The sequence below is a fragment of the Gavialis gangeticus genome, unplaced genomic scaffold (assembly GCF_001723915.1).
Source record: "Gavialis gangeticus isolate Ggan-Ray unplaced genomic scaffold, GavGan_comp1, whole genome shotgun sequence".
NCBI lineage: Eukaryota > Metazoa > Chordata > Crocodylia > Gavialidae > Gavialis > Gavialis gangeticus.
Window position 1 is genome coordinate 76,104,152 of NW_017729034.1, and position 15,300 is coordinate 76,119,451.

The following is a 15,300-nucleotide window of genomic DNA, read 5'->3' on the forward strand; positions in this document are numbered from 1 at the left end:
GATGCCAAAGACAGCTGAGAGAGACTAAAGGACATACAACAGTGAGGGTGAGTAGGAAGCAGCATTATTATTGAAGTAATCACCAACCACGGTCAAAAGGGAAACTGGCTGTACGAGTATGGAGAAGACAGATGCTGGCAGACAACATATTTCTGACATCCATGTTTTAGTTCTCCAGAAAGTAAATGACCCTTTAAGTTTTGGTCAGACACGGTTCTGGTTTTAGAAGTTCATTCTTGGTCTTGTCCTGGAAATGAAGACCTAGGAAAGGGAATCCAAACTTGGTACCTCCTTGGAAGGAATCTCTAATTCACACCCAGGTTGCTCCACAATGATTGCTTAGAAGTGACAGAATTCTGGTAATATATAAGCCACCTTGAGCCTTTCTGGATAGGGAAGGCTATACATCTAAAACAACATCATTAACACCACAGTCCAATTCCTGTCCATCCTTGCAATCTCCATTAGATTTCTGATAAAGCTGAACTGGTGATGAAATACGGGTCTTAGTTTTCATAGTGTAGATAAACCCTAATAAGTAGAAAAATTTTATAAATTAGCTGCAGAAGTGTTCAAATAACTCACTATTCTAATTTGGATAGTTTGTATAAAATTAAGACAATGGGTGCCACCACAGGTAGTAAAGTAATAGATCACTACACCTTTGGTACACAACCAATATTTGAAGAAAGGAAGAATATAGTTTAGTGGTGATGCATGCATCAGAAAGGACAGAACTTGAATTTAGGAAAGTGGTTTTCAATCTTTTTTCATTTGTGGACCCATAAAAAAATTCAAATGGAAGTGGAGACCCCTCTGGAAATTTTGAATGTTGGTGTAGACCCCCATAAATTGTAAATGTAGGTATTCACATACTTTTGAATGATCATGGCCATCTTTCATAGGCCCCTTAGTCTGCATACCTCCAGGGGTCCACAGACCACAGGCTAAAAACCATTGCTTTAGGATATTAAGAGGGGGGAAAAAATTGCACATTTAAGTAACACTTATAAAATAAAGCAAACAGTGGGCAGGTGGGGGAAGAGGATAGTACTGTAACTAGTTGGCATGTCTACTGCTCTTTCTACTCAAGGATCTCAATATACTTTCCAAGAGTAGTATTTTGAAAAAACAGGTTCTCTCTTCCACATTTCCCCCCTCCCCTTTATGGATAGATATACTGAGTTAGGAAGGTGAGAACTCATATCATTAAATGTGACTTCTAATATGCATGCTGCTCTTTTTTGGGTTCCAACTTTGTAATATGAAGAGCCTGACTGTAGCAGCCCTAAACTAACAAACTTAAAATATCTGGTACCTCATAATCGTAAGTCTGAATGCCCCAGTTTAGAACCTATTTTTGAAAGTCTGGCTCTTGATACAAGCACTACCAGGAAATAGGCACACAAGAATTATGTTGTATTAGCAGTACCCAAGTCAGACTCCTACTTCTTTGCTTTAACTGGATCATCATGGAACTTTCGAGGACCCAGCAATTAAACTTCATGAGGTTGTTATTCCTTCCTGGGCTGAAGTAATATATATTTTCACTGAAGTGATACATTGTATAAATTTTTATGTTACACAAAAACTTTAATATAATTTTAAACATCATTGATTTAAAAAGTATCATTTTTGTTGCTCATCATCATTGTCATCTTCCTATAAAACTTATCAGAGAGAACATTCTTTCATAAAATGATGCATTTCAATTTCTCTCCCTTATTCCACACAGTGATTCCAAGGATAAAGAGCCAAAAGAATACACTTACAACTTTATTTTGTGAAGTTTAGACATTTTAAGGTGGACAACTATTAAAACTAATTTGGTTAGACCAAAAGGTAGAACTCTCTCAACATGGTCAATTATCTTGCCAGAAGAAATCATCTTTTCAGCAGGAGATAAGGAAATAAAAAAATCTCATGAAGCACACCGTCAAAAGTAGCATGCAGGTTAGCCCCCACTGGACAGTAATGTAATACGTACCCCAGTATAATTTTGGGGGAAAAAAAGATGACAGAGCGCGCATCATAGACAATTAGGGTTGGAAGAGACCTCAGGAGGTCACCTAGTTCTCAGAGCAGGACCAGCCCCAACTTTATGATCCCAGACCCAACTCTTATCTCACCTCATCTTAAAATCCTTCAAGGATGGAGACTCCACAGCCTCTCTGGGTAACCTGTTTTAGTGCTTCACTACTCTGCTGGTGAGAAAGTTTTTCCTACTAACTAACCTAAATTTCCCTTATTGCAACTTGAGACCATTGTTCCTTGTTCTGTTATGTGCCACCACCAAGAACAGTCTGCCTCCATCCTCTTTCAAACCCCATTTTCAGTAATTGAAGGTTGCTATTAAATCTCCCCTCAGTTTTCTGTTCTCCAGACTATATAAGCCCACTTCTCTCAGTCTTGCTTCACAAGCCAGGTGCCCCAGCCCCCTAACCATTTTGGCTGCCCTCCGCTGGACTCTCTCCAATGTATTCACATCCTTCCTGAAGTGGGGGCCCCCAAAACTGGACATAGTACTCCAGATATGGCCTCACCAGTGCCAAATAAGAGGGTAATAATCACTTCCCTTGATCTGCTGGGAATTCTCCTACTAATGCAGCTCAATATGCCGTTAGCCTTCTTCACAAGGGCACACTGTTGGCTCATATTCAGCTTATTGGCTACTATAACCCCCACAGTCTTTTTCTGCAGAGCTGCTGTTTAGCAACCCTGATGAGGGTGCACTCCATCCTGTCTTCCAGATTGTTGATGAAGATATTGAACAAAACTGTCCCCAGGACCGACCCCGTGGACACACCACTTGATACTGGCTGCCAACTCAACAGTGCATCATTGATTGCTATCCTTTGAGCCCTTTACAAAGTACTGTTTTTAAAATATGCCATTCCTGTACTATTCTTAAAGACAGGTACCATATTTACATTTTTCCAATCATTTGGGACCTTGCCTAACCTCCATAAATTCTCAGATGATAGCCAACAGATCTGAAATTACCTCAGCCAATTTCTATAGTACATAGGGTGCATCCCACCTGGCTCTGCCAATCTAAAAGCATCCATCTTCTCTAAGGAATCCTTAGCCTGTTCTTTCACTAAGGTAGGCTCTTTATTTTCCTATCTTTGCTGCCAACAGTACTTGTCATTTGGTAGCTGACTTTATTCATGAAGAATAGCGTAAAAAGGAATTAAACGCTTCAGCTTTCTTGTATCACCTCTAACTATAGTTCAGTATGGGACCTATACTTTCTTTAGCCTTCCTTATACTTCCAGTATAATTGCAGAATCCTTTTTTTATGGTCTTTTACATCCCTTTCCAACTGCATCTCAAATTGTCCCTTAGTTTTCTTGATTTTCTCCCTGGATGTCCATGCACTACTCTTAAACTTTTCCCTAATAAGATGACTAAGTTTCCACTTTTTGTAGTTTTTAATATCTAACGGTATGACAGAAATATTGGGGAGGAGGGGAGGCGGCAGCTAATGGAGCTGGTATCTGGTTGCAGGAACAGGGCAAGTAGTTCTTTTGAGACAGGGGGAGGCAGTGAAAGACTGAGTGAAGTCAAAGGCAATTGAAGACTGACATTAACTAAAGAGTACAGAGAAGCATTCATTTGGAGCAGTTTCAGAATAGGAGGGAAACTGCTACTCTGAAACACTCAGAAGCTGTTACACTCTTAACTACTTTGTGTGCAGGGTTACAAGTGAGCTAAATGCCCAAACTTTAAACCTGAATGAAGCAAGGTTAAAGGTGGAATGGTTTTGTTATATTTCTAGTGCCAGTTGTGCACACATAGCCCTTACAGCATAAGAGCTGCTGCCCCTTTTCAAACTGCTTCAAGTGAACATATGTCCTTGCCCACGTGGCATTAAAGTATCAGCTTTTAGGTTCCAAACTTAACAGTCCGTTGAAATAAATGGGATAGTTCACCGGGAGCATCTTTACATAGATGCTTATTCAAAAGATCCAAACACTCTGGCAAAAATATTGACATTGAGATAAAGCAGAATTTTTTTTGAGAAACTAGAGATTAACCAGCACACTTGTAAGCCGCAGGCAATAACAGGATTTACATCTAGAATCTGAAGAATTTACTGAGAACTGGAACTTGCAGGATTGTTTTGCAGACTTGTATTCTATGCTAGTACTATCTTGTTGAATAGAAACTAAACTAAGAAGCTGCTATGTATAATGGAAGATTAGTACAATAGAAAGAGAGAGAGAGAGATGTAAAAACTTTGCATATTTGCCTCTGAATTGAGTGGACCATTCTCAGTAATAAAAATTCAGATTGGTGGTTTAGGCAATTTAATAAAAATGCTTTTTCACTCCTAAATACATTTTTCATTTTGCCTTCCACACCGTAGCTTATGTTAAGTTTAAATATACTCAGAAAAGAGGTGAATAAAGATGCAATAAATTATACTTAGAGCCATGAGCCTGGTCAGCACTTGGGCTGGAGAATCTAAAAAAAGAAACCTTCTGGTTTTGGATGCATAGATTCCTCACAAACAAAGTATTCTTCATTCTTTCAGTTGGAGCTCTGTTTTGTTCACAAGTCTAAAAGATTCATTCTTGTAAAAATGTTTTTAAGTTTCTTCATGTTGTTACAGAAATAAATCGGGATGATACTGACATCTGAAATCTCTGGTTTTGGGAGCTAGTATTTTCACAAAGCAGCTACCTTTTAAGCTGAAATGTCCTTATTTTTTAGGAAAAACATTTAGAGGGGGGAAAAAAAAAAAACAGTGCAGATATTCAATGTAACACTAAACATGGAAAATTGTTTTTCATGGAAAATGTCACCAAAATGTATGTACTGATTTTTCTTAAAATTGAAGGAAATTGAAAAAAAAGTATTTATGTAATATTTGAGGCTGTATTTGTTCTCTTCCAATCGGAATAATAAATTATAGTTTCTTCACAATATATGGACTCTATTATACTGTTTGCATGCAGATTCATTAAAATGCACTGTTCAACTATTTTATCCTGTATTAACATTTAACACAAATTTGTTCCATATATAATTTGTAACAAACTGGATTGTTTCAGAAAATGTTTTGTGATCATAATAAAAAGTCCCGAATGTAACATAGTGAAACATAATGTTTTGAAATTTGGGATGCAGCAGAACCTTAATTCTGAATTTCACAAAAAATTCTGTAAAAGTAAAATCTCAACCAAAACACTGAACTAATTATGGGGTTCTTTTCCATATTTGGTATATACCAAATACAAATAAAGCAGCTGAATTTATTGGTGGATTTGTCTAGGAATAGCTAATAAAGGGTTATGCTAGAACCTTCTAGTTTATGTTGACAAATATTGTTAAATCATTAAAATGCTTTATCAACAGAGATCTGAGAATATACCATTAGTCTTATCCTTTACTAGATCCCAACAATTCTAATAGAAATTCAAAGTGAAAACCATTAAAATGCATTTAGGTATGACTTAGTGAGTTCTATTAGTTTACTGAGTTATCGTAAGGAACCTTTAAGTTTGTGTTCACATTGTAGCAGGAGGCAGCTATGCTGCATTCCTGGAAATTTTCAACTAAAAACTGTTTCAGTTTGAAGAGAAAGAATCTGAAATAATTTTCTAAAGTAGAAACGGGATGAACATACCTCAGCATTAAATAAAGGTGATATCCTAAATGATAATGCTTACTTTGAGGTTACAAGGCACTGTCAATGGGCTTTTATAATGAAATGACGGCAGTGAGCATTGTTACAATAACTGAAAACAATTCATTTTGGCATCAATCTTCACATTCCAGGAGGCACTCAGTATTTTGTGGGAACTAACCCTTTGTTAATGGATGGTAATATGACCAATACAGGATCCAACACTGCAACTCTTGCAAAGGAGATCACACTAAGTAGTAACCCACTGGGAAATCAGAGACAGATGCAGAAGTCCGCTGCTTTCATGGGCCTGGCCCGTCTTCACCATGGCAGCACTGTGGTTTCACCCTAGTTAAACTCTTGTAAAATTAAATTTCTCATTTAGTAATTTCTTGCAGATATTAATGAAAATGTAATTTAAAATCAAAGCCCCAAAACATTTTCCAAGAGAAAAATTCAGGCACTGATCACAAGACTCTCCTCCACCCCAGTTCTCAAGCATGGCCTCCCACCCAATGCTGTGAAATACCTGAACTAGCAAGTCTGTTTCTACTTGTCACCTTACCGGCTAAGGGCTTATCTATAGTAGAAGTATTTGCATTGCTGTAGCTACACCAGTATAACCACAGTGGTACAAATTCCTAATTACTGCTGTGCTGTATCCATCTTGCACCTGGGTGGTATACCTCAGTTTAAAAAACAAGGGCTATTCCACTGCCTAGCAGGTGTCAACCAAATATTTCCAAGATCACTAGATAATTAGCAGCACTAACCCTCAGAGTACATTAACCATGTTATGTCAGATATACAAAGAGAAAAGGCTACAGTTATCAGACAAACAGTATTAAACAACAATCTGCACAGAAAAGTTTGACTCTTCAGAGCAAAATCCTTGAACCTTAAAGCTGCATAACAAATTCTCTTGTTTAATTCTTTAAAAACTGCACAAATCCATTTCCCCCTTTCAAATCTTTGGTAGTTTCATGTAAAAAAAAAAAAAAAGGCAGAAGAGTGTAATGTTCGACTACTTGTTTTTCACTTTGCAGGTGTATACAGAATAGAAAAAAATATTTAAAAAAATTAAGGCAATTAAATTGTTGTAGCATACTGACCTCTGAAAACTGCTGAAAAAGATCCTAATAAACTACCCTGTAATCTCCTAGAAACCCAATTCAGACTCATTTAATGGATATCAGCTGCTATGTCAGGTGACTGCAACTTTTTAAAGTTTGATCTTTTCTTCACTGTAAAATATCATTTCTGAACTTTAAAATAATAACCAAAATTTAATTTGATCAAGCATTAAAAAAAGGATGGATACTTTGTGTGTCCTAATTGTAGTTAACCCCACTGTAAAAGAATGCCTTCTACATCAGATTTTCTTTAAACAGAAAAGCAAGTTACATTTAAGGCATTCTGTCCAAAAGACATTTTCTCTGCCACTGTTTCTATCATACTACTAGAGACAGATGAATAGATATACAAGATGGGAAGTCAAATATGAATGTGAGAAGCATTTCCAAACTCCAAAAGCAAAAAAAAATAAACCAGGATGTTTCATGGATGGTGAATAATCAAGAATCTGATTTAAAACCAGAAGATGCCAGTCTCCCATCAATAATGCTTTCGCCTACTCTGAAAACAGGCATTCAAGAAGTAGAGTGCATTTTCATGTACTCTTAATAAGCCAGAGTAAGCATTGCTTATCTTAAAAAAAATGAAGTACCCGCTGTATACCTAAGAGGCTAAGACTGATGAAAAATTTAGATTATAGAAGAGCTCCTTGCCCTTTATTAAAACAAATAAAAAACAATCCTATTTTATAAACTGACTGGGCTTACAAAATCACACACAAGCAACTCCCACTTAATGCTGTTTCACTATAATGCTCATTTTAAATTATCTGCTTTCACTTAGTGCTCATCATGTTTCATTGTAACACTCGTGGTCACCATCTTTGGTCATTAAAAACACTTGCAGTCGCCATCTTGGATTGTCAAATAGTTTCAGTTTCACTTAAACACTCAGTTTTTCAGGAACCAATTAAGAGCGCTAAGCAGGGGTTGCCTGTATATTCTTTTCTAGCTTTCGTTATTAAAATCAGAAAACAAATGTTACTACCACTATCCTACTTACTTCTAAATGCTTTAATGGGAAGTAAATACAGAAATTTTGGGGCAAAATGAGATTTAGCAGAAACCCAAAAATCAAGAAAATGAATGTGCTAAATCTTTTCAGGAATATGAAATCCTTGCATACTCTCAAATTTAATCATCTACATCCATCTCAGGCAGTACCACCTCACAGTAACATACAAGAGTCCACAATCTTGCATTATCAATCGGCCTGGTCACAATAGTCTGCCCTGAGAGAGAACAGTGCAAGACTAACGCCACAGGGCATCTAAAAAGGTAATATTTTTCAAGTCTGAACCGATGAAATTAAGGCTTTCAAACAACTATGTGTAGACAGAAATTAACCTCTGCTCTTTATAAAACTGTCTGCAGTAATTGGGAGGGGGGACCTAAATATTATTCTATGCTCATAAAAATGCAAAAAAACCATGTTCAGCTCCTCTACTTGTTGTACTGCAGCAATTATCTTTCCTGTCAAAAAAAGCTAAGTGTAGATATTCTGTTCTTGTAAGAGGGTATATCTTTTGTGAACTTTCAAAAAGACTCAAAATGGTCCAGTGACAAGATTAAGCAGCTACAACACGCTAGCTTTATTGGCTAATAAATATGGTATTTAAGATCCTCTCTGTTTCTGAATACTTTGCTCTTGATACTATTTTTCTGTACCAGACATTAGTAAATCAAAAAAAAAGGAAAAAGTTCTAGCTAGAAACATGATGCAGCTAAGACTACTTGCCATACAATAATCTTTTATTCCACACAATCAGTATAGTTGTTGAAATGGTAATGGTACACTGTACATCTGCACTAAGCACAGTAGCCAATTTATTAACATTTGAAAGACATTTATATAACAGAGTTAAAAATTAACTAATAAATACCTTAGTTTACAGAACTGCCAAATAAATTACTTAACCTCTCTCATCTTAATTTCCCTGTACCATCCTGTTGCAAGCAATGGGATGTAATCCAGATCTCAATTTAAGAAAAGGCAAGGGAGATTAACTTTGCCATCTTGTTGCAACACAATACAATGAGAAAAGCAAAACTATGCAAATACCTGTATTATGGAAATTTAGCAGATCCATGAGGATAGCCTCTTCATTTACAACTATTAATTTAAAAAGATCAAAGAACTAACAAACTAAAAATAAAAAGGAAACAACTAAAAAAATAATACAGTTGTTTTGGACACACAGAGCTCCTGAAGTCTAACAGCCAAATAGCATACCAGTGTCATACTGACAGGCACAACACCAAACGCATTCCATGATGCCAAAGCAGCTTGCGTACAAAGGTACTTTTATCTTAAGTGTTGCAAATCCCACCTATGCTGAGATAATCTGGTGTCCAAAATGTTCACATGGTTTGGTACATAATATTGCTTATTTAATACAAACGAATCTCAATGTTTCCTAATACCAGTATTACTACTTGTATGGTATGTGCAAAATCATATGCGTAAAAGCTTTTAAGGAAGAGTATTTTCACTTAAGGAGGCAGCTTTTGTGGCCTCTAAAATAAAGATACTGGGAACTGAGAAAATGAACCATGTCACCAAAAAAAGATCAAATATAATTTCTCTTAAAATTCAGTGTATTCTGTACTACATTCAAAAGCCCAAAACACATCATCATACTTTATCTCCATGGGAAAAAAATTAAGCATGATACAAAAACTACTGATAAGCTAGTATTCTTTAAAGGTAAGTGACAAAATTCTTATTTATCTGAATTAAAAATTTTCCATTCTGCAGAAGGAAAGTGATTTATTGTAACCTACCCCTCTTGCATCCTATTAAGAGAGAAAAATATCCCTCTCAAAAGCTAAGTTAAAGGATGCTTTGGGTCTGAGTGTAATTTAGAAATAGATTTGCTGAAACAAGAGAGAAAATGTAGTGCAAAAGGGACAAGTTGAAAACCTCTCATTGCTGTATTGCCAAATTTCCACCACTAGTTTAAAAAAAATACACAAAACAGGTGAAACAGAAGAGAGTAGTGCTACTAATTTACCTAGGAGGCCAATTCATCTCAACAGTTTAACTCAAAGGTTCTATTTCAATATTAAAGCCACCAAAACACAAAGCCCACTTCATTTCTGTTAGAAAGATGTAGATTTTTTTTTTTAAACCAACAACAGCTTTTACTTTTCGTGCAACAATTCTGGACTTTAGAGATTCACTGCAAGCAAGTAACCACAAATCACTTAAATGCTACCACTATCTCTCCAGAACACCAATTACAACAAAGTAAGACAATGCAAATATTTGCTTCAATTTTGACTTCATGCATAGCTACATCTTTAAAAGTAAACTAAAATCCTACTGTATAAACATTACAGTGTATCATGTTCCACCTTCTAAAAGTAATAAAAGCATCACATAACTATGAATGTGAGAAAATATATGCAGGCTTGATTTATTCAATCAAATCAACTTCATCTTACTACCTAAAGAAGGTGAAAGATTTTTTTAAAATATTTTTATAACCTATGTTCATTTCAGTTGTATCAAACTGTCTACATTATTCTGTGAGTGTATGCACATACATGCACACACAGAAACAGTGATATCTACATACACTTTACACAAATATTTACATACATGTTATATACATAAACTAATGTGACTGCATGATTTTCAGTATAAAAGCATATGCTTCTTTCTAGTGCACATAATTGTTGCATTGGTCTCACAAGAGTCATATAAACCTTTTGCAACAATTAGCTAAAGCATGTACCCATAGCTGATTCCAGGTATTATAGCTTGTAGGTTTTAAAAAAATACAATGCCTAGAACACTGTTATCAAACAAATATGTTTTATTGGCATCTAAAAACAAAATGCACCCAACATTAAAATGTACTTTTTTTTTCATTTTTTAACCCACTGCAGTACGAGGAACAAATCACAGACACTTACTTTAGAGGAAACAGAGACTATAGTGTCAACTTTACAAAATCACTTTTAATCTCTGTATTATGCTCCTTAAATGACTGGGACTATTATTTTTTTGGTTTTTCTTCCTGCCAAATCGTAGGAACGTAAAATATCACAGCTTTGTCTACGCTTTAAAATTCTGCAACCTAAAACACGGACAAGATACACCAGCACCTGTTTCAAGTATAACAATTTCCATAGCCAACCTAATGGTAGTATCTAAAAATTTCCATTTTCTTCCATAGGAAGTCTTTATTTGACAAGCTGTTATTTATCTTTGTGAAATTAAAAGCAACTGGGGGGCACACGTTTGTTTTACCAGAGAAATAAAAAACGTTTACCTACCATGTTCAAATTAAGAACAGTGGTCTATACAAGTCAGTTGTACAGTTATTTAAGTGAAAGATGAACATGAACATCAGATTAACTTAATTCTGGCAGACAAAAGTGAACTTTTAAGGTCCAGTCAGCCATTTATCTATTACAGAGATGACAACTTTACAAAAGGTATCTTTTACCTACTGAGTGATGATTATGTCCCCTCAGTTTCTGTGCTTTCTACCACTGGTTCACTTTCTATATCAGCTTCTGTGTCACTCTTCTCTTTGTTCATCTCGCCTGAAGATGCCAGTTTTTCATAAAGTTCTGGATCGTTCTGAACTTGCACAGTTGGTGGCTGACTTTCTGTCTCTGTATTTTCACCATTTACCTGGGTCATATTCTCAGCTTTGCGTTGAGAAGTGGCCCCTTCAAAATATTCAAAAACCCTTGTATGTGGAGGGGGGATCCAGTTGTTCTGCATTCTCTCTCTTCCAAATCTGTTTCCATTCACTTCTCTGCAGAAATTAAAATCTCTGTCATCCCTATCCCTCTGTCTTTCCCAGGGTCTTCTACGGTCATCAAAATCTCTGTGAGCATCTTGTTCATAACCTCTGTTCCAGCTGGGACCACTCCTAGCATCAAACCTGTAATTTACATGCCGAAACCTCTCCCTGTCCTCATGAAAGCCTTTAGGGCCACCAAAGATAGGAAAGGCATGATGTTCTCTTTCATCATAATCTCCTCTCTGTCCCCAGTGTTTGTCTGTATTGAAACCAAAATGCTCTCTTCGACCAAGACCATCTAGACCTGGTCTTCCATAATTCTCTCTCATATCTGCATGTGGTCTTGCAAAATGTTCTCTTCCCTCCAGTGGAGGTCTTCCTAGACCCTCTCTTGGATCCACTGGTGGTCGTCCAGCAGAATCCCTGACATCCACTGGGGATGGCCTATTAAGATTCTCACGGTTTTCCACTGGAGGAAAACGATAATCTCGGTCTCCTTCCTGTTGAATGTTCTCACCACCAAGTGGTAGTCTTTTCTCTGCATTAGAAATGGGATCAATATTTTGTCTCCCAGGTGTTCCAAAAGGTCTCTCAGTTTGATTAAAAAGATCCCCTGGAGGAAAAGGACCTCTAGGTGGTGGATGAAGGGATGGATCAAGGATTGTTGGAGGAGGAGGGATATTGCGCTGTGGTGGCATTCCAGGTTGCATTAATGGAAATCTTGGTCCTGGTGACTGGGGTATAAGTCCTAGACGGATATCTAAGAGGGGCATTCCAGGCATCCTTGGACTACCAATATTTAAATGAGGCATGTTATGAATTCCTGCGGGATGCTGCATTGCCAGAAGTCCAGAACTATTTGAAATATTTGGTGGTGGCAATCCCATAAGTCCAGAACTACTTGAGACATTGGGTGGTGGTACTGCCATAAGCCCCGAGCTGCTTGAAACACTGGGTGGCTGCACTCCTGCCAGAAGTCCTGAGCTACTCGAGATGTTGGGTGGCAGTAGTCCAGAGCTGCTTGAGACAATGGGGGGCTGCACTCCAGGCATAACTCCAGAGCTGCTTGAGACAATAGGTGGTTGTGCTCCTGGCAAATGTCCAGAACTACTAGAGACATTTGGTGGCGGCCCTCCTCCTGCAAGCCCAGAGCTGCTGGAGACGCTGTGTGGTGGCAGTCCTCCAGCAAGGCCAGAGCTGCTGGAGATGCTAGGTGGTGGCACTCCACCTGCAAGCCCAGAGCTGCTGGAGATGCTGGGTGGTGGCAGTCCTCCAACAAGCCCAGAGCTGCTGGAAACACTGGGTGGCGGCAGTCCTCCGACAAGCCCAGAGCTGCTGGAAACACTGGGTGGCGGCACTCCCCCTGCAAGCCCAGAGCTGCTAGAGGCATCATTTTGGACTGAAATGCAACAAACAACAACAAACCTATGAGTAGACAGAAATGTTAACTCTACACAGTTTTCAGCACAAACTCTAATTTCCATTCATTATTCAGCTAACCCATACCTAAGCTGGAAATGGACAAATGCAAATCTGTCATAGTTCTGGGTTCTTACCACAGATCATTTTAATCAATGGTGAAGCCTGGGCCCTACATCATGGAAAACAGTATCTTTACATAGTGGGGGAGTGAAAAGAAATTTCAAGTACTACTAAAGATTACAAGATAGACACTGCAAGAAAATATGTGAATGAATGCTTTAAAAATTACACTAAACATTGCTGCTACTTTCTGGCACCTTTGTTTTTCACTCCCCCCTGCCTTAAAATACTCTTATTTGGCTCTACCGGCTCAGATTTACCCATTTAAACAGAAATGTGTACAAGATAATTTCTTGTACATTTTCCAGTAACATGAATTATTGGAAAATGGCAACTACTTGATGGTAAAGAGATAATTATTGCTGTTTAAGGGCAGATGCAGACTGGTAAACTAGGCACCAGATGGAACTTAGGTGGAATTTAGATACCTAAAACAGAAAGAGATTTAAAATTACTCCTGCTGCACAAGCAACAAAACTTGTTAGATGCTTAAATTCATCATTACCACGCATGCAGACTAAGACTTCCACCCCTGCACAGAAGAACCTTAGTCTGAGCAGCTAGACACCTCTCTTGAAATTCAAATAGGAGGCAGAATGGCATCTAAATTCCATTTAAGTTCCCCAACAAGCCTAGTTATGTAGATGGTGTGATCTGAGCATACTTAACACACACCAACAATATTAAGTGTAGCAGTCAGGTACACTTTATTCAGAAATGGCTGGCAGCAGCAACAGCAGCACCCATATGGTTATAGAACTCACTCCACAGATGTAACTCCAGGAAGTTCCTGCTGCTTCACCTAGATTGTCTCCTGGGATGCCACACTTCCTGGATACTCTGTTTACAGGAGGATTTACTGTATCACACACAGTCAGATTCTGGGGACAAAGCTTTGTGTTGTATGCAAGTAAGTATGATATTTGCATAAGCCTAGGCATGTGCTATAACAGGGGCGGGCAATTATTTCGGGCGGAGGGCTGCTTACCAAGTTTTGGCAAGCTGTCAGGGGCAGCATGGTTAGCCCCACCCCCCGGTCACCACCTTGTGACCGGAAGTCCCAGCCCCTGACACTTGACATTTGCCATCAGAAGTCCCTCCCCTTGTCCCCGGAAGTACTCCTTTCAGCAAGGGGTTTTGCCATCTCAGAACCAGAAAAATACCAAATTAGATTGTAAGAAGTAATCACCTACAACATTAATAAATTTGATTTCAATTTTTTTTTGTCTTGATTTGCATGTGTTTGTGTACTGTACACAGAGGTGACTGCACACTAGCTTAAAATGAAGTCTTATTCTTGTATATTGTGGGGGGTGGCTATGGGGGGGAAGGGTAGCTAGGGTTTGCGTATGGCAGTGCAAGGGGAGGCATACGTACATGTGTATGGAGGGGTGTGCGTGTGGGACTCATCCTATGAACATACACACACACTGCCCCTGTGCCTGCAGACACACACACACACACACACCCCCCACCAGCGTGGTCCCATGTTCCGTGGACTGGGGATGCAGCCAAGAGCCACAGCCACAGTGGTGCTGAAGCAGAAAAGCAGGGAACTGGCTGGGGATGGGCAGGGCGGGGCTGGGCTGCTCAAGCCTGCAAGCCTGCTGAGGGCTCCCCTCTGTCCTAGTGCCCCAGGCTACAGCCAGCTTTGACAGGGAGCCGGGGTAAATAAATATTAATTTACCAAATTTTTTTAGGGGCTCCACAGGCTGGATAGAATGGCCTGGCAGGCTGCATTTTGCCTGCCGCTGTGCTATAACCACCAACAGCATGTGCCCTGAGGCTCATGAACATCTGCTCTTAGAAGCAGAAGTGGATACTGTATTGCAAGCAGAGGTACCCTGCATGCAACAATGAGTCAGGTGCCAAAGCCTCAGAGATGAAGACTTCAAACATACTGCTATGTTCTGTGTTTTCTATTTGGAAGCTCTAGGTGGCTCCCTGGTCAGCATCCAGGCTCTTGGTACTGTCTGTTAATAGTGCCCCATTAACTATATAGGAAGCTTGTGTGTAGCTGTTTCTCTAAACCAGGACTGTCCAACTGGAGTGGGGCAGGGCTGGTCAGAACCAGCACAAAGGGCCAGAAGGTCCATGGCCTGCATGATGGGGGGGGGGGGTCCAGCAGGCCTGCACAGTATGTTGCCCGAGGGATCCATAGCTCAGAACATGCAGACAATAGATAGCCCTACTCTAAATCACTTTCAGGGGATGGGAGGGAGTTGGG

The 15,300-nt window shown here is 38.8% G+C and overlaps 1 protein-coding gene across 5 annotated transcripts in view; it reads right to left on the reverse strand.

Annotated features, from left to right (window-relative positions):
* Nucleotides 1-15,300, reverse strand: part of SCAF8 (SR-related CTD associated factor 8) — a 198,272-nt gene that overhangs the window by 75,209 nt on the left and 107,763 nt on the right. For 3 of the 5 annotated variants that reach the window (XM_019526809.1, XM_019526806.1, XM_019526810.1), the window contains one exon: nucleotides 10,572-12,930. In XM_019526809.1, the coding sequence (XP_019382354.1) occupies nucleotides 11,240-12,930 (1,691 nt within the window). In that variant the 3' untranslated portion in view covers nucleotides 10,572-11,239. Of the gene's footprint in view, nucleotides 1-10,571; nucleotides 12,931-15,300 lie in introns of those variants that run through there. The other 2 variants (XM_019526807.1, XM_019526808.1) reach the window with 1 other exon arrangement.